The sequence below is a fragment of the Mirounga angustirostris genome, unplaced genomic scaffold (assembly GCF_029215605.1).
Source record: "Mirounga angustirostris isolate CCGP_5_RB_7025 unplaced genomic scaffold, mMirAng1.0.hap1 SCAF_6, whole genome shotgun sequence".
Taxonomy (NCBI): domain Eukaryota; kingdom Metazoa; phylum Chordata; class Mammalia; order Carnivora; family Phocidae; genus Mirounga; species Mirounga angustirostris.
Genome location: NW_026991714.1, coordinates 33,101,797 through 33,124,919, shown reverse-complemented (window position 1 = coordinate 33,124,919; position 23,123 = coordinate 33,101,797). Strand labels below are relative to the sequence as shown.

The 23,123-nt window shown below is 42.5% G+C and overlaps 1 protein-coding gene across 2 annotated transcripts in view; it reads left to right on the top strand.

The window, feature by feature from the left end:
- Positions 1–23,123, top strand: part of CUNH1orf116 (chromosome unknown C1orf116 homolog) — a 34,277-nt gene that overhangs the window by 4,459 nt on the left and 6,695 nt on the right. The window contains exons 2-3 of one of the 2 annotated variants that reach the window (XM_064594059.1): positions 19,050–19,236; positions 21,664–21,841. In XM_064594059.1, coding sequence (XP_064450129.1) covers positions 19,050–19,236; positions 21,664–21,841 — 365 coding nt within the window. The other variant, XM_064594060.1, reaches the window with a different exon arrangement.

Below are 23,123 nucleotides of genomic sequence, written 5' to 3'. Positions count from 1 at the left end.
CAGAATTTTGAAAACTATGGAGTTAGTACTTGCAACAGGATCAAAACTTTTTCTTAAATTTGCACTTGAGCAGAATGAAACCCTTCTTCCTGTTTATTCCTTTTTTGAGTGCCATGCAAGAATAGTTTTTTAATTCAGATGAGGAGAGTTTACATTAGTGGCTGAATGAATGAAGATTGGGCTTTCCTGTCCCCCACTCTTCTTTTCTCTTATTCTTCTTTCCCTTACTCTTCTTTGGATTTAGAGATCCGGTGTAGGGCGGTGAAGATGCACTTCTAGGTAGAATGTTTTCATAGGTTAAAATTACTATCCCTGGGAATTTTGTGATGTGATAGCCATATAAGGACATCAGTGTGGTACATCTTTTGTAATTGTTCCTAGTTGATTTCTTAATTATTTCACATGAAATATTATTAATATTATTATTTCCATGAAAAATGAGCATAGTCGAGGGGTACCCTTGAAAGTTTGGCTGCTGGTCAGCTTGACCCTGTTGGCAAAAACTAATATAATCATGCCAGTTGATTATTCCGTGAAGTTCAAGCCCGAGCAAAGTCATTATCAGGAATGCATTAATGTGTTATCTCTCTATAAATGTCCCTAAGTGCCCATGCCCAACTTGCTTATCTAGCATATGCTTTCTATCCTGTGTAGGCATTAAAACATATATGTTGCAAGTTGCCCTAGCTAACCATAGTTTTCTGTGTCTTTTTTGAAAAAGTTAGAATGAGGAGTATGTAAAATTAGCAGAATAATTGTTTTCTTTATGGATCAGGTGGCCTTCTTAAACTTTCATATATTAAGATTTATGTTCTTTCATGTGTTGAGACACACGTTTGTTATTATTTGCAGCACTTTAAAAAAAAAAAAACGAAGTAAAAGTTTACATGTTAGCTCTCTCCAGGGATCTTGCTAAAGGCATTAAAATGTAATTCTTGAGCTGCTAACAATCAGCTCTTCTTAATCAACAATTGCCATCAATGTATAGTGTATCCAGTGGTACAACATTCTGGTTTTTGATAACAGTGGAACTTGATTTCAGTAACATAGGGGCATGCTCTGTGCCCTAGCATTCAAAAAGTTACCTGTTTCTGTAATGTGATTATTCTTTCTCATTCATTGTACAGTGCGGTATTCAAATTTGTCCTTGTAGCACAAAGATGACTATACTATACCACTTTGGAAAAGATCAGATTCTTAAAACTCTTCATTTGTTTCCAAGCAAACTTACTTTAAGGGAGCTGATTTCTTAGCCTTAAAAGTGTCATTTTTAAGTCTAAAGTGAAACACTTGATTTGAATAAGCTAGTTCATTAAAGATGTTTTCTTACTAAGAGTTATAATATTTCAACACATTTAATTCAACTTAGACTATAAAACTTGCCTGATTGTGGGAAAGGGTTTTATTTATTTTTTTCTTTTCCAAAAATTAGCTGGCATTTTGTTTACAGTGCTTTGAATATTTGACTTTGAAGAAATTGTTGCATTGATACTGAGTTGTGGGGTGCTGATTTAGGTCTTGGTCCATATGAATTTAAAGGAGATTGCTATTTTAGATTGAAGAGAAAGGGGGATGAAGTACCACTTAAACAGAAGAGATGCTCAATTGGATACATTCCTTAGTCATGAATAACGCTTTTTGAAAAATTTCTCAAGCAATGCATTGTGTCCTCCTAACCCTCCTCACCCATTTCTTGGCATAGAATGTAGCAGGACCATAACTGAGAAGCTTATCATTAATGTATAAACCATGAATAGAAGCATTTTGCTGTGATGCCTTTTTATACTTGTCTTTTAAAAATACCCACATCTAGGAGCTTAGGGATGTGAAGATATGATTTGGTTAAGTTGTAGGTAACAGGTTAACCTAAGAAAGGTTTAGAATTTCTACTAAGATTACGTGAGCCCGATCTTAGACCTGGTATAGGATATGCAGTAAGTTGTAACCCATAAGTTACTTAAAAGGACCAGGGCACCTAATTCTTGTCAGGTTTCCAATTCACCTGGGTGCCATTCATGACTCAAGCTGTTCACAGGAAATATAATTTCCTTAGCAAAGAGTAATCTTTTCCCTTTAAAGAAGTATTGAACTCAGCTTAAAATGCAGAATAAATATATAGAAGTTTGTTAAAAGGGATAGAGAATGACAGTAGGCCTCTCTTTCCTCCACTCCTTGATGGAATGGAGGCGATGTGGAGATTTCCTGAAGCAAGAAGGAAAGCATGGGTTGTCAAATTTAGAGCTTAGAACATGACTTGAAAAAGTAGTAGGTAAGGGCAAAACAGAAGGAAGTTCTGTTTCTTGGCATATCTTTCTTCATTAAGATGGACAGTGTTTTCTTGTTTTAAAAGTGTTCTTTTGTCTATTTGCCAGCATCTTTTTCACAGTCAATGCACTGCTGCCACCTGGGAAATGTCTGATTTCATTTTGTACAACTTTGTGTGGTTTTGCCATTGTCATTGAGATGAAGTGATTTTATTTATGAGGTCTATGATTTTAAATACCTAATGCTGTATGATGTGATTTGTTTTGAAGAAATAAATGAAGTGAAAATACTGTTGTCTGAGCATATTTTGGGGTGAGGACAGGACCAGTGAACAGCCGCTGCACTCAAGTTACATATTCATTACCAAAAGCTAATGGACCACTGCTTTGAATAGGGTACCAACATCTGCCAAATCTCACTCTGTAGGTGGAATCCTAATGACTTTGACAGGAGTAACTAAACATGTTTTCTTCTTTTTGACACCAGAGGGCATTTGAAATTTTCCTTCCTTGACTCCAAATTTTCGGGTATGCAATCAGCTCCCGAAAGGTGTAAAGTCAGTGTCTACTGCTGAGTAATTGTGGGAAGGCTAAGTGGTGCCTTTTCATTTATAATAGACTAAGATCTACATGATCTTAGATCTGTTTGGATACTGCAACATCTCTGTGGGAGAACTCTAATCTTACTTGAACAACACTGGAGTTACTAGAATTGACCAGAATTTAGACTCTAACTTGAACTACTTATCCTTTCCTTCTCATTGAAGCTTAAAAATTCTGGAAGTGGAACCATGATGTGGTTTGTGCACCAGGACAAAATACATTTGGGGGAGGGAGGTGGTCAGCATAAATCTAACCTAAGAATAAGACAAGTCAAACCTCATTAAAAGGTCTGTAAGGAGTGTCATGGGCTGTGTGATGGCAGCTTGTTGAACAATTAGCTATACCCATAAAGCAATGCTTCTTAAAGTGTGCTCATCATATTACCTGGGAACTTGTTAGAAATGCAAATTCTCAGAAATCCAAACTAAATGAGGCCAAAAATCTGTTCTGATTCTGATGCATGATAAAGTTTGAGAACTACCATTATAACCACAGTTGTTTAAATGAGTCCGTATCAACTTCCAGAGACCACTGATGACTTAGGTCAGTCCCATGTCCTTGGCTTCATGCAATCCCTTTTAATCCGCTAAAGACAGTCATTAAATTCACAGATAATATAAATATATAAATTCTCTCATAAGTAAATAAAAATCTTACATATCCAGAAGAGACTGATAGTACAATGAATGACAATTCAAAACTCTCGACAGGCTGAAAAACCCCAGGATTGAATATTCTTAAATGTGAAGCCCTGCCCTGAAGTTCTAAAACAGTCTATTATGTGAGTCCAACACAGGTAAAACCTGGCTCTGTAGTTGATTTGATGAAATAGCAATGATATTTTAACTCAAAGTCTATCCCAACAGGGTGATGTGACTTGGGCCACAGAAACAGTGGCATTTTAATAGTTAAAAAATCTAGGGGAAAAAAGGAAGCAATAGTATTAATGTAAACTGCTTTAGTCACATTGCATTGGGGGGTTTGGATGAGGGTTTTACATGTAAAACAATGAAAAACTAAAGTTTGGCAACTGTCATACGTGACAGCTGAGGGAACTGGAGAAGAGAAACGAGATCTCAGGTCGATGTGACAGCTTCACATTCTGGGAAGCATTGTGTGAAAGATGAAGTAGATTTATTCTCTAAAGCTCTAGAGGAAAGAACTGAGACCAATAAGGGGTGAATATTGCAAAATAAAATTTACCATGAAAACCTAATACAAATACTTGAAGCTCAAGTATTGTGATAAGCCTCCTGCGTTGTGAGAAATAGAGCTAAAAGTAATTAGGTCCCTGACATCTTGAAAATTTTGTTTCAAGGACTAGTTATGAAATAGATACTTAAAAAAAGAATTTCTTCTCTCGGAGAAAAACAGTTTTTCTCTGATTTGTTTTTTCCTCTCTACCGTCCCATTAGTGTTTAGAAAGGAGTGCCTTGTGCTGATTTAGTAATCCAGCAGAGGCTACAGAGAGGACTTACATATTTGGCAGTAGTATACACTATGCTTGTCTTACTATATCTCTAAGTCGAAAATGAGAGGTTCAGGAATAGAAATATAGGCATCTCAAATACTTTTCCTATTTAAAAAATTGGTTCTAACGTGGATTGCCTTTGTCTGTATTATGTTTATAGATAATTTTGAGGGTATTTATCTGATGGAATCAAGTGCCAGGGTATCATGAACATACTTCCCTAAGCTCACTAAAGTTATGATTTCCCTATGTGTGAGTTTAAAAAAAAAAAAAAAAAGTGAAGAATTCATGAGCAACAAGCTCTGAACAAATCCTTTCTCTGCTTTTGTGACTGCCTCTTAACTGCTTCTCTGCCTTTCTGTCCTCTAAAATTCCTTCTGTACACCAAGAAGAGTTTTCTGATCTTATTGATGGCATTTCTCCGCATTCAATTGATGGGTTTCATTAGCGAATCTTTAGACATTAGAGCAGGTGTCACAGTGACTCAGCCATGTTCTAAAGCCCTGCAATTGAATAATTGCCGTGGTCTTGAAAGCTATGAATTTGAAGTTTGAAGCTTACTGAAGCTTACTTCAGTCAATGCTGAAGTTAAATACAAAGTATGGACAAAACTATTCCTGATAATCCCTAAATTGGCTCATAAAGTAGAGCATGTAGATATCAGCACAGCAGTAAGTCCGACACAGCTGGTGTTGAAAGAGTTCATGCTCACTCCTCCAGCGCAGCTCTTTGAGTTCCCAACCTACAGCAAGGGGCGGTTCACTAGATCCCATCCATTGGTGGATCCTGGACTCCAATCCCCGATCCCCTGCTTACATGAAGCTGTCAGAAGCACCCCTCAGGATCTCAGCCACCCATTCTGGAATAGAGAAATATCTCCAGGGGAAAAGTCCCAAATGTTGGGTGCCCCACACCTGATCTCTATCCTCACCCTGTTCCAAGCCCGGAAATTCTTCAAATTCTGCACTATATTTTTAGATCCCCACTGCTTCAGCAAGGGAAGTTTGTTTGAATTACCTAGTACAATGTTACAGGATATGGAAGTCCTCAGCAGCACCTTTCACATGATAAACAAGAAACAGCTGCCATAAAATCTGTATTTAAAAAAAAAGGAGAAGGAGGAGGAGAAATAATCTTGGAAATATCAGGTATGAAGCAAATGATGTAATATGATTTTTCTGCCATCAATGGTGGAGGAATATAGTAAGAATTTGTCAGTGTTTATTTTAAAAGGCCCAGACTTTTTTCAAGTAGCCATGAATATTTCTAGCACAATTCATTTCAATTCTGTTGGATATTTATATTGAATTAGGTAGAAAATATGTCCCTTATGGAATAAGAATAATTGTCTATAGCCATACCACCCTGAATGTGCCCAATCTCATCTGGGATAAGAATAGTTTTTTAGAGTCTATTATATAGGATATTTCACAAAATTACTCATCCTAATTGTGCATGGGACATTACACCTATTAGAATTCCAAACTTTCTTCTACTATGACTTAACTCTTTTGCATTGGAATTGAGAAGTCTTTTTCTTAGGAATTTTATTGGCTTGAATTCTTCTCTTGGAGCTTGAATATTATGGAGTAAACTGATCAAACCAAGGTTTTAAACCAATGAAACTACAGAACAGACTCTGAATTATGTTGACTTCTGCCAAAGTGACCCTTCCCATTAGATCCATCCTTTATGATCCAGCCTTATTTTTCTTACTCTTAATCTATAACAGTGAAAACTGAGAAAATGATCTTGGATTTGGCTGTAAGCAACTAAAGTCATAATTTATCCATGATAAATTGTTAAGCAGTTTAATTTAACAAGCCCTTATTGAGCTATTTCTTGTATGTTGTCAAATACCTTAGGATTTGAGAAGGATAGTCAATTCATTCAATAAGCATTTTTGAATGCTAAGTTTCAGGAACTGCCCTAGGTGCTGGGTATACATGGGTTGGGGGACACAAACAATGCTATAAAAATTAGAAATACAGGTGTTATGAGGGGAATAATGGGGCGGGGGAGATTCTAATTAAAAGTGGTGAATCTGGGAAAGTCTTTTTGAGAAAGTGACTTAAGTTGAAACCTGAAGCATGAATAGGAGTTAGTCATTTGAAGAGTAAGAAGAGCATTCCAAGTAAGGGGTATAGCATTTGCAAACCCTATATTGCAGGAGGAAATGAAACATTTTCCAGGCCAGTCTGGCCATAGTGTGATACACAGGAAAAGAGGGACATTAGATGAAGTTTTTAGAAGCAAGCAAGGATCCAGATTTGCATCATCAATAAGCTATATTAAGCACTTACCTGAATGCATACTTGCCACATTTTACTTGTTTGTTCATTTTATATGTGTGTCCCCAAATAGTTTGTCCACAGGGGCAGGGACCAGTTCTCCCTTACTACGATTGTATTCGCAGCACCTAACAATGTACTGGCACATAGTGGATATTCATTACATATTTGTATGAATGAACATGTGAATGAATGGAATCAATGTATAACTTAAGAATAAAGTTATCCTAGGGTGCCTGGGTGGCTCAGTTGTTTAAGTATCCAACTCTTGATTTCGGCTCAGGTCATGATCTCTGGATTGTGAGATTGAGTCCTGTGTGGGGCTCCGTGCTGGACATGGAGTCAGCTTAAGATTCTCTCCCTCTGTCCCTCCCCAGCCCCCAGCTCATGCTTTCTCTCTCTCTCTAAAAAATAAAAAATTAAATAAAAATAAAAAAATAAAGTTATCCTAAGGTAACTGGGAGGACATTATAGCATATTAAGGAAAGCATCAGATTTATGTTTCTCCCAAGTTCTTTCAACTGCTCTGTAGAGAATGGATTGAAGGGGGCAAGAATGGAAGTGGAGGACCAGTTAGGAGGAGGCTGCTGTAGTAACCTTTTTAAGTGATGATGGCAATAATTATAATAGCACTTGTTGAATGCTTACAATGTTGAGAGCATTTTTCATGTATTATCTCATGTAATCTTCACAGTAACTCTATGAGATTTATTGAAAGGCATAAACTCTGAAGGACAAAGGGATGGTGGGATTAAAAAACAGCAACAAAATTTTGGAAGCTAGACAGCAGTTGGATGAGTATTAACTGACCTAGCAGATTTGAAAAAGCTGATCCTAAGCCAGCGACCCTACTTTTTTCCATGGAGATCCCCCTCAAAAATTCAAGAATTGGTGACATTAGTACCCCTGAAAACAGAGGTGGGGAAAAAATCAGGAAGATGGGTGAAGAGTCTGGTTAAGGAACAGTAAGACCTCTCCCATCTTCTCTCCCACTTGGAGCAACTAAGAGCTTGCTTGCTACATCCCCTCTCAGGATAAGTAGGGTCTCTGTACTAAAACTAAGGGGATGAAGTGATGTTTTTATACGCTAGATGCTGAGAGCAATAACCTTCCTCTGCCTCTAGGCTCCAAGAATGAGAGCTGCCAGAATTATGCACTTCAGGAAGGATATTGGAAAACTCTTCTCTGAGGATTCCAAACAGGCCATTTTGATACTAAAGATATTGGCATCAAAGATTTTCCAACCAAATGGTCCTATGAGATCACTCTCTAGCAACGTCTACAGTCAACCAGCTCCAGCTATGCCTCAAAATTTAATTAGCTTTTTGTTGGCAAATTCTTAAATTTGAGTGGATAGCCAAGAATCATCAGACATCTGAATATATTCTTTAATAAGAAACACAGAAGCCAAAACAAACAGGAAAAAAAAAGTAACTTGGAGAAAATAGAGACTATATAGAGGCAGAAAAACACTAACATATTTACATATATGTTCTTAAAGTAATAAGAGAAGATTTTGCATCAATGAAACTGGAGAAAATGTAATAAAAATTCAGAGAACAAACAATAATTCTTGGAAATTGAAAATGCAAGAGAAAGTTGTAGATAAATTTTAAGAAATTGCTCAGTAGCAAAACAAAGAGGTTGAGGTCCAGGAGGTTGTCCAATAACACCCAAAAACAACAACAAAAAGAGAGAGAGAGAGGAAATGGACAGTAGGAATTCATCAAATAAATAATTCAAGAAAATACGGAATGTCATGAATTTCCAGACTGAATTTACTGAGTATCCAGAATATAGACTCACTCCAAAACACATCATTATGAAAACTCAGAATACTGAAAACAAAGAGAAAGCCTTAAACTCAGAATCATAGATGCTTTGGGCTTTGCAATAACAGCACTGAAAGCTAGCAGATACTAATCTAAAATTCTGTACCCTGACAAGCTATCAATCAAATGTGTGGCTAGAATATCAATACTTCAGACATGTATGATCTTACACACTTTCTCGGGAAACTACTGGAAAATGTGTTTTACCAAACTGAGAGAACTAACTCAGGAAAGAGGGAGATATGAGATCCAGTTACTCCAACAAAAGAAAGAAGTGAAAGGATATTTTCCAGTAGGATGATGAAGACAGATATGAAAATGACAGCCATGCAACAGGCTACAGAAAAACCTATCCAGATGGAAGTAAATCAGAATGCTCTGGAAAATGTTTCTTCACGATGAAACTAATGATATGCTACTATATTTGAAAGTATTGAGAGGACACCTACACAGTGGGCAAGAATGGAAGGACAAAAAAGATAAATAGAAAAGGAAAAGTACACATAGTATCTCAGAGCCCACCTGTCATAGCATTTATTTACATGAAGAAGCAAAGAATCAAACCAGCAAGTGGCTCCAGAAACACTACACATAAATGTTGTATATTCGAATGCTGATGGGCATTATTATTTTTTTAACTCTTTTTTAAAAGATTTTATTTGATAGAGAGAGAGAGAAAGAGAGAGGGGCAGAGGGAGACGGAGAGGCAGGCTCCCTGCTGAGCAGGGAGCCCAACACAGGGCTCGATGATCTCAGCACCCTGAGATCATGACCTGAGCTGAAGGCAGACACTTAACCGACTGAGCGACCTGGGCACCCCCTGATGGGCATTAGTTTAGTAGAAAGGTCAAAAAGATGATGTAAGAGAGAGGAATGCAAGGATAGAGTTTGTGAGATGAGATCCAGAGCACACATGGATGATGGGGTTTTAAGGGAAAAACATTTTCTTTGTTGTACCAAAAGAAAAGAAGAAGATGGGTGCAAAGGAAAGCAGGTTTGTAAATGTGATGGGAATGGGAAGGCACAGGGTAATAGTATGTCAAAAGACAAGATTTAGAAAAAATAATAAGCAAATCTGTGGCAGTAGATGACTTGTCTACCAACACGATCTCCAAAAATGAAGTTTTTAGGGCAATTTTCTTAAGTAAAGGACTTCAGTTGCTAAAAAGTTCATCATCAGTTTTGGCATTAATATGTAACTACTATAATACAATAGAGGAGTCATACTCAGAAGTATCTGATGTTCTTCATGAATTCAAATTTTACAGGGAGAAAAAGAGGACAGTTACATCCTAGTGGGTTAAATTCAGAGATGTATATGCTGTGTTAGGAGATTACAGTGAAGCAGCACCTAACATTCCTTTCCAAAAGAGGGTGGAACTTGAGTTGAAACTTGAAAGAAGGATAAGACTAAGCCAGGAGGGCATCATAGGAATGGGTGCAAGCAGAGGGTACGGCATGTGCAAAGGCCCAGAAACATGAAAGCATGGCAGTTTCAGAAATATTAGATGTGACTGTAATAAACAATATGGATGAATATGTGAGAGGAGAAGCATGTAAGGTCTGCTCATGAAGGTCTTTCTGTGTCACATGCGGACTTGGAATTTAGTCCTGAATGCTATGAAAATGCATCCATGTATTGAGAGGATCAACAACTCAGATAATCTATAGATCCATCTATAAAATGGAAGATGTGAAACAAGACCTTCCTGTGGTCTCTTCACATCTTCAGTGGTCCATGACCAGATAACTAGTGCAATCCTGAAGCAGACTAGAGAGCACGAAGAGCTGGAATGATCTCACAGGAGATAGGGGAGGACTCTATGAAGCATGGAGTCTGGGTGAGAATATGGCGATGCAATTAGCTGGCATGGGGAAAGGGGACATGTTTGGGGTCGGGGGCAGGGGGACAAGATGATTTCAATTTTGAACATGTTAAGATTTGGCATTACTTACAAAACTCTCTGATCCTAATAGATGATCTCAGATCTCAAACTTTCATTAGCACTAGAAGGTAAAGGACTACTGAATCCTCCAAATTTCCATGGTAGGTGGGCCAAAGAGATACTGATCTCAAAAAAGAAAGAAAAAAAAAATCTACTCCCAAGAACTACTTAATGATTAATTTCAGAATTTCTTCATCCAAACCCTCTTAATTACACCCTTTAGTTCTCCTCTAATTATTTTAGGCTTAACACTAATACCACTTTGGTAAGAAAACTTGGTGATCTATTTGATGTCTTAATATGGCCAATCAATTCCATGGCTTATAGCCAAATTATAATCACCCTCATCTGAACCCTTCTCTAGTTGTCTTCTCTTTAAAGACAGCTCTTGGTACTACTTGAGGAATAAAACCTCTCCTTCCCCTGATATGTTGGAAAAACACTCAGACCCAGCATACAGTATCATGCTCAATACCGTGAACTTGGTGGGCACCCTTTGTTTCTTAAGGATGGTGATAAAACATGTTCAAAGTCCCTTCATTTTTCCTTTGGAGAGGAAAGGGAGAAGAAAGGCACTGATAGGATGTGACTATAATGTGAATGAATAAGTATCATGAATGTTTAGATTGGAGGTCTACAGCTATTTTGCGAGAACTCAACTTTATAAGGGACCCAAAGAGGAAAGATTAACCAATGATTATGGTACATTTTGGTTTTGAAGTAGTGTGTGTGTGTGTGTGTGTGTGTGTGTGTGTGTGTGAAATGCACTTGGGTAGGGGAAATGAGATACCTCAGTAGGAGATTGTACTGAGGAAGGAAACCATACACTAGCCTCTGTCTGTCAAGGAGATGACCATACCAAAACAACATACAGGCTGGAGAAGGAGGGAGGACATAGGTGAGTCAGGTGAACTGGACCATAATTAGTTTTCACAGAGTCAGGTCATCAAACAGGAATTCATATACAAAAAGCAATGACACTTTCCTCCTCAAACGATGACCTACATCAACTGTGGAGCCTTAGTCCTTCAAGTGTTTGATTTTGGAAGGCCTGTCTTTCCCCTGGTCCAGGTCTCCTTTAGAGACTTGGTATTTTTCCAAGCAAAAACAAAAAAAGCAAAGCAAAAAAGATTCCAGGGTAAAACATCTAAAGATATGGAGAAGGAAGAACATTCAAATTCAGGATAGCGGTTCAATTCAGTGGGGGCATATGTGTGTTTTGAGGAGGTAGGAGGGAAGGGAGGGCAAATCTTGGAAGTAACTTCAGCTGTAATGTTCTATTTCTTGAACTGGGTGTTGGTACAGTGGTGTCTGTTATGCCAGGGCATCTGAAATATTTCATAATTTTCAATAAGAGATGTATGTCTAAAAGGAAAGAGAGGAACAGAACAATCATTTTGTCTATGTCCCTAGTTCTACCTGTGAAAAGAAAGGAGCCCTTCCTGATTATACTAATTTTATTATAAACTGAAAAACTGTGTTTGTTCGCAAACAAGACTGTGCTATCATCTTTGAAGTTAATGCTCATGAGTCAAATTCATTTTTCTAGCAAATGTTCAAATCGCACACCTGTGAAGCTGGATCAACTTCAGTGATTCCATCCATGGGTGTAACTCTAGTTGCACTGAACTCCTGCTGATGTGGATGGAGGTGCCTTTCCTGTTTTGTTACTACTATGACATCGTGCATGTTTGAGTGACACACCATGAAGAGAGGTCGCCACCCTTCAATGCTCAGTCAGCTCGTTACCCATATGCTGCTGATAGGGTACTTGGTTATCTCAGGCTTCCTCCTTCCTCCTCACTAGTCCTTCCCAATTTCTTCTCTGTCTTGGCCCCAGCATCATTGCACTTCTTATTTCCTACCCAACCGTGATCACAGGAAGAGAAAAGATTGAAAGGCATGTGTCATCTTGTTAATAGAGATATGAATGGCTACAAGACAGCAATGAGATGGGAAAGGATTAATCTAACTGTTAGAATTAGGCCTGCAAATTACATTTCCTACTTGGGAATTTCTCCAAAACAGAGGCAGACTGGCATCATACTGACGCATGGCAAGCTGGACATCGTACTGCCTGAATTGAAATCCCTGCTCTGCTACCTCCTAGCTAGTGATCTTATCCAAGTTATTTCACCACCCTGTAAAATTTGTATATTAATAGTGCCTACCTTTTGAAGCTGAAATAAAGATTAAATGAAATGATGCATGAAAATGCTCAGCACAACATAATACCTGGTACATAGCAAGAGCTCAATAAATGTTGGCGATTATTATATGCTTTGATTTTAATTTTTCTTCCTGCCCTTTTGGTATCAAGGATAACCTCTATGTAGGAAAATCGAGCTTCCAGGCAAAAGTCCTACCTGGTAAAAGTGGCCTCCACACCTGGAGGGAGGTGTTTTCCTGAAAGCAGTGATTTCTTCCACCTACTTCCTTCTCCCTACTCTCATCAGGTTGTTTTAACAACAGATGCAAAGAGTCTGCCTATGGAAGGAGACAGGTCACTACACTGGTTGGAAGCTTATTTTGTTTTTAGGTCTTCAGATTCATTGCTACCTTCCAGGAACAGCTGAAAGAGACCAGAGACCCAAATGACAGCATGCACGTTCCCTCCTTCGAGGCTGTCCAGCCACTTTTTCATCAGTACAGGGGCCTCTTGGGAGAGAAAACAGTTTCATGCCCCCCAGAACTAAATGAGGTTAAGAAGGTCATTGCCAAGCAGTGGGGGCAAGGGTGTCTCAGCTCCAGCAGGCTTACACCCCTTTTCCAGCAGTCCTGAGTGGAGGTGCTAGTAGTAAGAGCCGCTAGGAAGAGGCTTGACGGTGAAAGTGCTTCTGCACAGCTAGAAAAGCTACTGACAAAACTGGCCCCAGTGGCTTTTAACTTGGAGAATTCCAGGGAATACCTACCTCCAAGAAAAGGAAAGCAATTCTAGATAGAAAATCACGTTTCCAACAGACACAAAGAAAAGCATACTGCCTGTCTGTGTTTCTTCGTATTGAAAATTTAAAATAATGTCTTTTGCCTGCTCCCTCCCTGCCAACTCTCCTCTTCCAGTCTGAGCCCAAACGTGTCTCTTCTCCTTCCAGCCTTCCTATTTCTTTTCTTTTTTTTTTTCTGTATTGGCTTTAACCAGGGAAGGGGAGGGCAAGAGACGATTGGCTCCATGAGAGCAGCCTGGCCCTGCCCATCCCCCTCCCACACCCTCCCAGTGAAACAGCTGGAATGAGAAGTAGGGAGGGAAGACTGGGATTGGCTGTGAGTCAGTGGCAGGGTGGGGTGGGGCAGCACGGATGAAACATTTACCTGTCCAGGTAAGTCTGGAGGAGGTCAAAAGAAGAAAACGGTGGAAGGCAGGGGAAGCAGTCTCTGCCTCCGTCTCTACCCTTGGCAATAAAAGGGTATTTCTCTCCTCTCTTCAGCCCCTCATCCAGTGAAGGTGAGTTAATCACTAACCAACTATTGCTTATTCTGCAACAAGAAGGGGTGCTTTGTGGGAAGTCAGAGCCACAGGGTTGTGGGGAGCCCTGTGCACCCCAGCCAGGGGGCTTTCCTCTCTGTTCCTCAACTCTGTAAGGCCAGTCTGGGAGCAGAGTAGACTGATAGCTTCTTAAGGTTGGAATGTATTTGTGGAGACCAGGGCTGAGATGCCTATTTTTTTTCATCTGCCTATTTCGTTGGATAAGCATATTTTGCAGACAACAAGAAAAATAAAATAGGTTTGTTTTGGAAATTTCCATCTCTGAGCAATTGAAACTGAGTTGTGATTTTGGAAAGGAAGAGTTAGAGTACAGGGAGTTAAAATGGGGGATCACCCAGGGGAGAAAAGTGCCTTAGTTTCTCCATTGCATTTCCAAAAGGAAATTTTCCCCTGGCTTTATCAACTCAATGTCTATCTTTATTTAAATAAAGGGTGCAGTGTGTGTGTGTGTGTGTGTGTGTGTGTGTGTGTGTGTTCAATAATGGTACCGTGATAATGGAGCTCTCTGTGGACAAGCGTGTAAGGTATGAGGTGTGCTAGGTTGTTTGTAAGGGGATGTGAGGCTCAGAAAACTCCAACTCAGACTACCAGTTCGTCTTTGGAAAACCCACGGATAATCTAGTTAAAAGGTTCAACTCAATTAATGTTCCGACTTTGCCTGCTATTAGACACAGAGACTGGCAAATAGAAAGCCGCTTGCTGGGCTGTGCCAGGACCCCACCCACATTAACATTGCATAGTAGTACCTCGAAACTGGTAGGAGTTCTCAGTGGGGCTCGGGCCAAAGTAGGGTGGCGGAGTCCACAGACAGAAGAACCAGACCACTGTGGTGGCTTGGCTTGTCTTCCTCCAGGTGTCCCAGCTGACAGAATGTGTGGCAGGTTTACCTGCACAAAGAAGCTGGATGTCAAAGTCAATTCAGAGTAGCAAGTCAGCTCTCCATTATCCACCTTGCGCAGGGAGGTGTTACATTCTGGCCCCTAACTTCGCCTCTTTTCCTCCTGCGGCAGGAAAGAGTGAAGTGGGAAGACCCCCGTGCCAGGCTCCCAGGGCCTGGCACCTGCAAGCCCTAAGCAAATGTGGGTTTCCAGTCCTGGCGACCGGAGCTTTCGGTTTTAGCTGAGCCCACACCACAGAACCAGCCCACCAAACTCACTGACTGAGGGCTGCCATCCATGGTGAACTTGTCAGTGATAAGATAACCTGCAGTGTCGAACAAAGCTCTTCTGTGCAGAAGATAGGTCGACCCACCCTTTGCCTCAAACCCACCTGTGAAATAGGAGATTATAATGTTGACTAAACACACTCAGAAACTTGGCCATGTGCTCATGGAGAAGCATATACACGTGGTGCAACTTATAGTCCTCCCGGCATTTTTCTTAGGATGTTCCCCAGCCTGAGGCATATTTCTGGACAGTCAGCAAGAAGGAGAGACACGTGGTCTGAGAGAAATAGGAAATCTCTTTGACTCTTTGGGAGAGAAGTTGAGCTCTTGAAAGATATGGGGGTGGGCTCACGGGAGGAGGGTGACAAGGGGGATTTGGGCCTGTTTAGAGGGTACAAAGAGGAATGGGGCTGGAGCCCTGCGCACCCCGACTCCCCGACCCATGCCAGAATTCCTCATGCTCTTTATTTACTTTCCTCCAAGACTTGGCTGGTTTCAGTGGAGTAGTTAATGTTTAATGTCTTTTGCACGGGTCGCCCTGACTATAGGCTGTGCGTATTTCATAACCCATTTCCTCCTCCCCTCAAATCCTCCAAAGAGGTCAAGGGTTAAAAGATACCAAACTCTCACCTTGAGAGTTTTGCTTGTTTCTCAGGCTTCTTATCAGGTAGGAATACCTCAGGTTTCGATGGCTGCCCTGAAATAGTCCCCAAGTTTCAAGGTTGTAAAGTTGGTGAAAGGAAATGCAGCATCCAGGTAGGCCAAAGTGGCGAAGGAGAGTGGAAGGGTGGGACAAAGAGAGGAGACTCTTTATTTTTTTTTTTTTTAAAGATTTTATTTATTTGAGAAAGAGAGAGGGAGTACAAGCAGGGGGAGCGGTAGAGGGAGAGGGAGAAGCAGGCTCTCTGCTGAGCAGGGAGCCCGATGTGGGGCTCGATCCCAGGACTCCAGGATCATGACCTGAGCTGAAGGCAGACGCTTAACCGACTGAGCCACCCAGGCGCCCCAAGAGAGGAGACTCTTAATGGTTCTGGCTCTTTGGATCAGAAAATGAGGCCTGGAGACAAGATGCAAGCACCTTAGAGCTCATTTGGTCTTGGTTTTGGGTTCAGATTCAGCTCTGCAGGGATTCCCTAGTGCCTGATGACATGATCTTCAGTGACATTTGGTGTCATTTGTTTACTCTGGAAATATCTATCGTGGGGGCAAAAAGCTGGCCTGGAATCATAAAGCGGAATCAGATGATTTCGAGGGTTTAAGGTGTGAAGTAGAAGGAGAAGGGTGATCTTAGGGCTTTTCGTGTTTAGCCAGGGGTGGCTGATGACCCTTCTTTAGGTCCATGGCCCTCTTGCATCCCTGGAGGGGCTGCAATCCACATGCTGTTATAGGTCCTCCCCTGCTTCCCTTTGGAAGGGGAAGTGGAAAGAGCCCCAGATTTCTCATCTGTCAAAGGAGAAAATATCGCATCTTGCCTTAATTATCAGGCTATTTTAAAGATCTCATTAGCATATCGAAAGCACTTTGTAAGCTATACAGTGCTATGTGTTTTTGAAGCAGTGCAATTCATATTGTTTCTCTCACTTCCAGCTACTTTAGTTACTTCCAGCTACTTAGTTCCAAAATGGGAGTGTGATAGGTTGCCCCGGGAGGAAGGAGAGGCTAGCGAGCCACCATACAGTCCGAAGAGTACTTAGAAGAACAAAGGCAGTAATTGTTTTTGAAAAGAAGAGGCAACATCTGGTCACCCATTCACAGAGAATATTATATTAACTACAGTGATTAATACAGTATTAACAATTACTGTATTAATTACAGTATTAATAAATAATAATTATGATTTTACAGAAAGATTTTAAGAAAACTCGAGCCAAAAACTAGACCCTTGGATTTACAATGACTACTTGGAAAGCATGCCTTTGCCTTATAAGTTTTGCTTGCCCCACGTCTCTTAGGTGCTTATAAATGTTAGTTTAACTGAAGCATTGCCCCAATTCCATTGAGCCATCTATCCTCAGGGAAATAAAATACATAGGAAAGAGTTTATAGTAATAGGGTAAGAGCCAACAAAAAAGAGGTCTTCCAACAGCTTAACTCAACAGTTACTAGAACAGATGACAAGTTTATTTGTCCAGCATTTTCTGAGCACCTTCTGTGTGCCCAGGCTTCTGAGCAATGCATCTCTTTGGCTGTAATGGCCTCAGCCCTACAGATTGTTAAGAATGAGTTAGTACCTTCTGGATCTAAACAGTCATGAATGGAGTGGATGGCTGAGGTGACTGAATTCCATCCACATGATTTCTCATGTTTCTGTTTCTTTGGAGTTCTGGGGATTGGGAAAGTAACCTCATGAAGAAACCTGAAGGACTACTTTACCCGATGTTGATTTATTGCTGGGTTTCTTTGGCGTCTCTGTCCCCTCTGGTCCTGTCTCTATCTCCTGAGAGGGTCTGGACCCTTACGAACTCCGTGTGTCTGGCTCACTGGGATTTTTTCCTCTTCTTTCCCCATTGTCCTGCCCCTCCCTACCTGCCCCACTTGCAGGCCTCCCCCAAAGCAGGAGAGGAGCTCCATGAGGCTGCGTGCTTCTCCGCTCTACGGGGTTGGCAGGCTGACTCACCCAGCACAGCCCCAAACTGACTTGGACCTGGAAGCAGTTATTAGCAGGGGCCGAAGGGACAACCTCTCTGGGATCCAAACCCCAGGTCCCAAGATCTATTTCTATTTATAGAACACAGTTTTCCTAGGACATTTTATCTAGTATTGGGAGGGTAGGAAAGGGGATTAAAAATATAGCATGGTGTCACAGGAAAAATAGGGATTCAGAACCAGACAAACTGGATTCCGATTCTAGCTCTCCCCAAATTCTCAATTTGACCTTGCAACTGTCTTTTAAACTAAATTCTTCCAGGATTTCATTTTAACATAAGAGAGTCACCTCTGGCCTTTTCAGACCTTGACTGAAATTTTCAGAAGGAAGATAGTATTGCCTTCCTTTGCTATTACTGGTGGTACAGTGAATTAGGAACTTTTTTCCCCCTACGAGTTGGAGTCAGGGGGAAGCCAAATAGGCCACTTCTCTTGTTCATTTGACAGAGTTTAGGGAACTTCACTGGAAATAAGTGCAACATCGAGGGGTGGTGCCCAAGAGGGAAACTGGGTTTGTGTCAGCCTCTGGGCTCATGTGCGTGCCTCCCAGACTAGGGAGGTGATTGATGGTGGCTGTGGGGGGTGGAGGGGGGTGATGGTGATGGTGTTGGCTCGGATGGCAGCGAACAGTTACTGCACAATGTGTTTTATGTGCAGTATATCAGTATTTGTTCGCGACAACCCTATGTGGTTGCTACTACTGAGGACCCTGTTCCTTCTCTCCCATTTAACCCAAACCCTTCTTTTCTAAACTTTTGTTGCCTTACTTCAGTTTGTTTTGATCCTAGATGGATCTTGCCTTTTTCTTATTACAAGAACTGTAGCAGTTCTTATCTTATTCATTAAGTATTTACTACCAACTAAGCTGTGCTAACTGTTCTCATTTAACCCTACATTCACCCGATTTAATGAGAAAAACGGAGTCAAAGAGTAATTTGCCTCAAGTCACATAACTGGAAATGGTGGAAGTGGGATTTGAATCCAGATCTGACTGCCTCCAGAACCCATGTACTGTTTGGAGTGATGGAAATGTAGGTTAAGCCCCCTGATTCAGAGAAAGAAGGCCACCAGGAGTGATGGAATCTCCTTTCTGATTGGACTGCTCCCCGCCCCCACCCCCTGCCCGGCCCTCCCCACCTGCGCTCAGTCCGCCCTTCTGCACGTGCCCGAGCCCGCTTCTGTGTCCTTCCACGCAGGCCGGGAGGTTTGGGTGACGGCTGTTCACGGCCCCTTCCAGCTCTCTGCTTGCTGGGCGTCCCTGCCGCCACGCTGCTCCAGGGCCTGGGCAGAGCCTTGCCAGAGAGCCTCAGCTCGGCTCACACGTGGCTTTGATTCTTCTCTTTTCAGGCCGGCTTGGGACACTCTCCACTTCCCTCCGCTTCCCCTCTGGGAGCCCCTTTCACCGCCCCCCCGCACCTTGCTTCGGGCGATGCCCCAGAGCGAGCTGTGGCCAGCGGGGCCTGGCTCGGAACCCGTGACCCACATCGGCAGCTGTGACAGCATCATGAGCACCACGTCCACCCGCTCTGGATCTGTACGTACTCTCGGTCCTGCCGCCTGGCCGGCTCTCTGCACGCCCGCCCCGCCCCGCGCCTGCCCTGCCCACCACCGGCCTCACTGCTCCTCCGCTTTCATCTTCCTCCTCAGGAAGTGAATCACACCAGTTGGTATTTCTGCCTCTGATTCACCCTGGTTTTCTAGAGAATAAGGTGGGACCGCCCCAAAGAGCAGGAGGGCAGATGAGACTTGCTCCCGGTTTTCATTCACTGGGGGCTAAGTTGAGGTGAGAGCGAGGGCCAGTGATCTGAGCTCCTGGTGGAAAGGATGGATGGTAGATCCCTGGAGCACAGGTATTCCCGAAGTCTCCTGCAGCAAGCTACATTCCTTTTAGGAAGATCAAAGAGAAAAGAGTGATTAGGAGCCTGGGTTCTGGAGCCAAGCTGGTCTGAATTCTCTACCTATAAGCCGAATGGCCTTGGGCAAATTACTTAATTTCTGTAAGCTTCAGTCTCCTCAATTTTTGGGTGGGGATAATGTAAACACCGAAATCATAGGGTCCTCCGGGAGAGTACAAGACATGCATATAAAGCACTTAGCACATGACTCTATGTAGAAAAGAAGTAGCCTATCTCTATGAGCAGCGATTCAGAATCTTCCAAAGTCATTGTGTTTAACAGTGAGTGTGGCATGTAGTAAATTGTAATTTTTCTGGGAATGAATGTAAATCTCAGTTGCCGTAAGGCTGGTGTGAAAGAGTGAAGTCCGCCGTATGTCCATATGTAAGCTTGCCTTTGTTCTTGCTGTTCATCATGTACATAATAACCCTTGAGAATTTATACTTTATTGCTTTATATCCTATAGAGGTACTTGGAAATTTAAGGATTATAAGGATCTCTACCAAATGTCAAAGATGTTTAATATAGTCCGTGAGTTTTGATATGTAAAAATTGAGTAGAGAAAGCAGTGCACTCTCTCTCTCTCTCACACACACACACTCCAAAATGCCCACAATCTGTATATCACTTCTTTTTGACCTGAGATGATGGGACCCCAGAGACATCTTTCTGTTTCTGTTAGGCTGAGGCCAATTTGAGCAGTCACATACTACTGGACAGGGATTGTCCAGTGGCAGGGATTAAAGGTTTTTAAAGTGCATCCTCCACAAAGGAGAAATTCAGAGTTGGCTTATCTTTGGCAAGGCTAGTTTAGGAAGAAAAGGGCAGTAAAGAAGATTTTGTTCAGGGAACCCCTGGAATCGACTTCAGGGCTTCCAAGGGCTACATGTGGGGCTTCCTTTGACATGTAAGCCTCACTTTTGTCAACTGACAGATGGCTCTTTAAGGAGCCAGGGGAACTGGTAGGGTTATTCTGACAACCATCTCCCAGGATATATTTAGGGCTGTCTCAAAATCTTCCCCGGCCATCTGAGCGGGTCTGGAGAATATATAACTCTGAAGTATCTCAAATATTAGGAAGAGGGTTGAGATACACGCCAGGAAGGGACTCAAGCCAAATTTCTTACATTTCCATTTGCCCTTTTGGTTTTCCCTTCAACCTTCAACTTTAGAGAGAGCGACCATTCTCTGGATCTTGCTGGCCTTGTAGAACATAAGCAATAACCATTTAAAATGGCCATAACACTTTTTTCCAAATATCCCTATGTGCTTTTTCATCATGACAATTATTTACTCTAATATCTACTTGATATTTCACACTAAGTTGCTTTCTCCTCCTCCCATACCCGTCTAGTTTCTCTCCCCTCCCCCCTTCAAGTTAATATTTGCTTAAGAAATGCACAATTATTTGAATGTTAGCCAGAGCCAAATGCCACCAAGAAAGTAAATACACGAAGGAAAAAGTCCTGTTTGGAATGCATTTCAAAGTCAAGTATAAATTATTCAGTAAATGTATCTGTGGCTAGTCATGCCACTGTTCCCATTGGCCTGACAGCCAGTGCTTGGCGGCAGTTTCTTGTTTGTCCTCATACTGCCCTTGACATACCAGATCGCGGATGCAAAAGTCCTTTGAAAAGTTAAAAACAATACCATTCAAGTTTAAGGTCAAATCATTATGTTGTCCATGTCACTTAGGGCTAAATCAGAGACCCACAAAGTGAAGCGCTTGACACAGGTCACACAGAGGACCTGGAATTAGAACCTGGGACTGCTTCTGATCTGTTCCCCTAAGTCTTGCAGCCGGGACTGGGTGAAAAAGGTCGGTTGCCATCTGGCTGCCCAGCGCTGGGTGCTAGCAGGCCAATAGCCCGGCAGTGTCTGCCCCGTCTGTGCCTGCAGTTTCAGGAGGCAATCCCTGCAGCGCACGTTTGCGGAGAAGCCTCTCAGAAGGGTTTCCAGCTCTTCAGCATTCCTTCAGGACACGGGTGGTTCTCAGCCCCACCAGTTTCTGTGGAGCTCCCTCTCACAGCTCCCTCTCCCTCTCTGTCCTCCACGCCTCATTCCAGAGTGATAGCAGCTACGACTTCCTGTCCGCTGAAGAGAAAGAGTGTCTGCTCTTCCTGGAGGAGACCATCGGCTCACTGGACACTGAGGCTGATAGTGGACTGTCCACTGACGAGTCTGAGCAAGACACAGCTCCTCAAGGCCCCCGAGCTCTGCCCATAACCCAGCCTGCTCCCCAGGGTAAGAGAGACTGTCTGGGGTGGCACCATGGGCAGACCCAGAAAACCAGTACATCTTTATGGCTGCTTTGTACCTCGCTTGCCCTGTGCTCTAAGGGTCACGGGCAGAAGAAACAACAGCACTCCTCTCCACACTCCTGGCTAGAATTAAGGTCTTGTCCTGGAGAGGAGGAGGGACTGCTGACAAGCCAGCTTCCTCTGTCTTTCTATGAAGTCTCATAGAAGGCCTGGAGGGAAAAGCGTTTGACTAGCTCCTGTCCTCTCACAGAGAAATTCTGAAGAGACATGACCACAGAGGTGCGGGAGGGATTTGGGGAGCGGTGGGTGGTTGCTCTGGGGACACTAAGTGAGTCTGGAGAGCTAATCTGGGTGATCCAGGAGGATCAGGTTGCAAGAGATAAGAGGGAAGGGCTCCCTTAACTTCAGTGGGTGGCAACTCGAGGCTCCTGGGAGAGAGTGTGGTAGCCAGTAGTAGTGAGGCTCCGTAGAATGGGGCCAGGATGACACGCAAGTGTGGCCATGACTGTGGGGCCATATATCCCAGAGTGGGGGGGGCACTTGACTCCTGACGACAGCCCCACTGGTATCGGGACTGCAACCATGTATTCATCCATTTAGCGAATCTTAACTGACAATGTGTTAGACCCTCTGTGGAGATAGAGCACTAAATGGGGGCAAGGACTTCACGGCTCCCTGAGACTGAGTCTCTGGCCCAGTGGGCCCGATGCACCTGCCTAGCTTGCTGGAAGGACGGGACGGAGCCCATGTGACTTTCTGGTGTGGGGACAGCTGTAGCATCAGGAATCATTCAGGTGCTTATAGAAAGTGAAGGTGGGGGCACGTGGGTGGCTCAGACAGTTAAGCGTCTGCCTTCGGCTCAGGTCATGATCTCAGGGTTCTGGATCAAGCCCTGCTCAGTGGGGAGCTTCTCCCTCTCCTTCTGCCCCTCCCCCTGGCTCATGCTCTCCACCTCTTCTCAAATAAATAAATAAAATCTTAAAAAAAAAAAAAGAGAGAGTGAAGGTGGAGGAAGGCAGAAGTCTGGTCAAATCAAGAGCACATCGGCTGTTGATGCTATTCATGTTCAGTGCTTCCCCTGAACTTTGTTACCTGGGTGCCCGCCCCAGGGTAGCTGGCGGGCTGTCCTGAATCTCTCCCCAATGCTGGTGTTTCTGTAGATGGTTAGGAAGAGCTCGAGGCAAGGACATGGAGTTACGTGAGGCTGCTCTTGCCCCAACCCTCATGAAAAATTACTCCTCGGTTGTCAGGAATCTGCTTAGTGT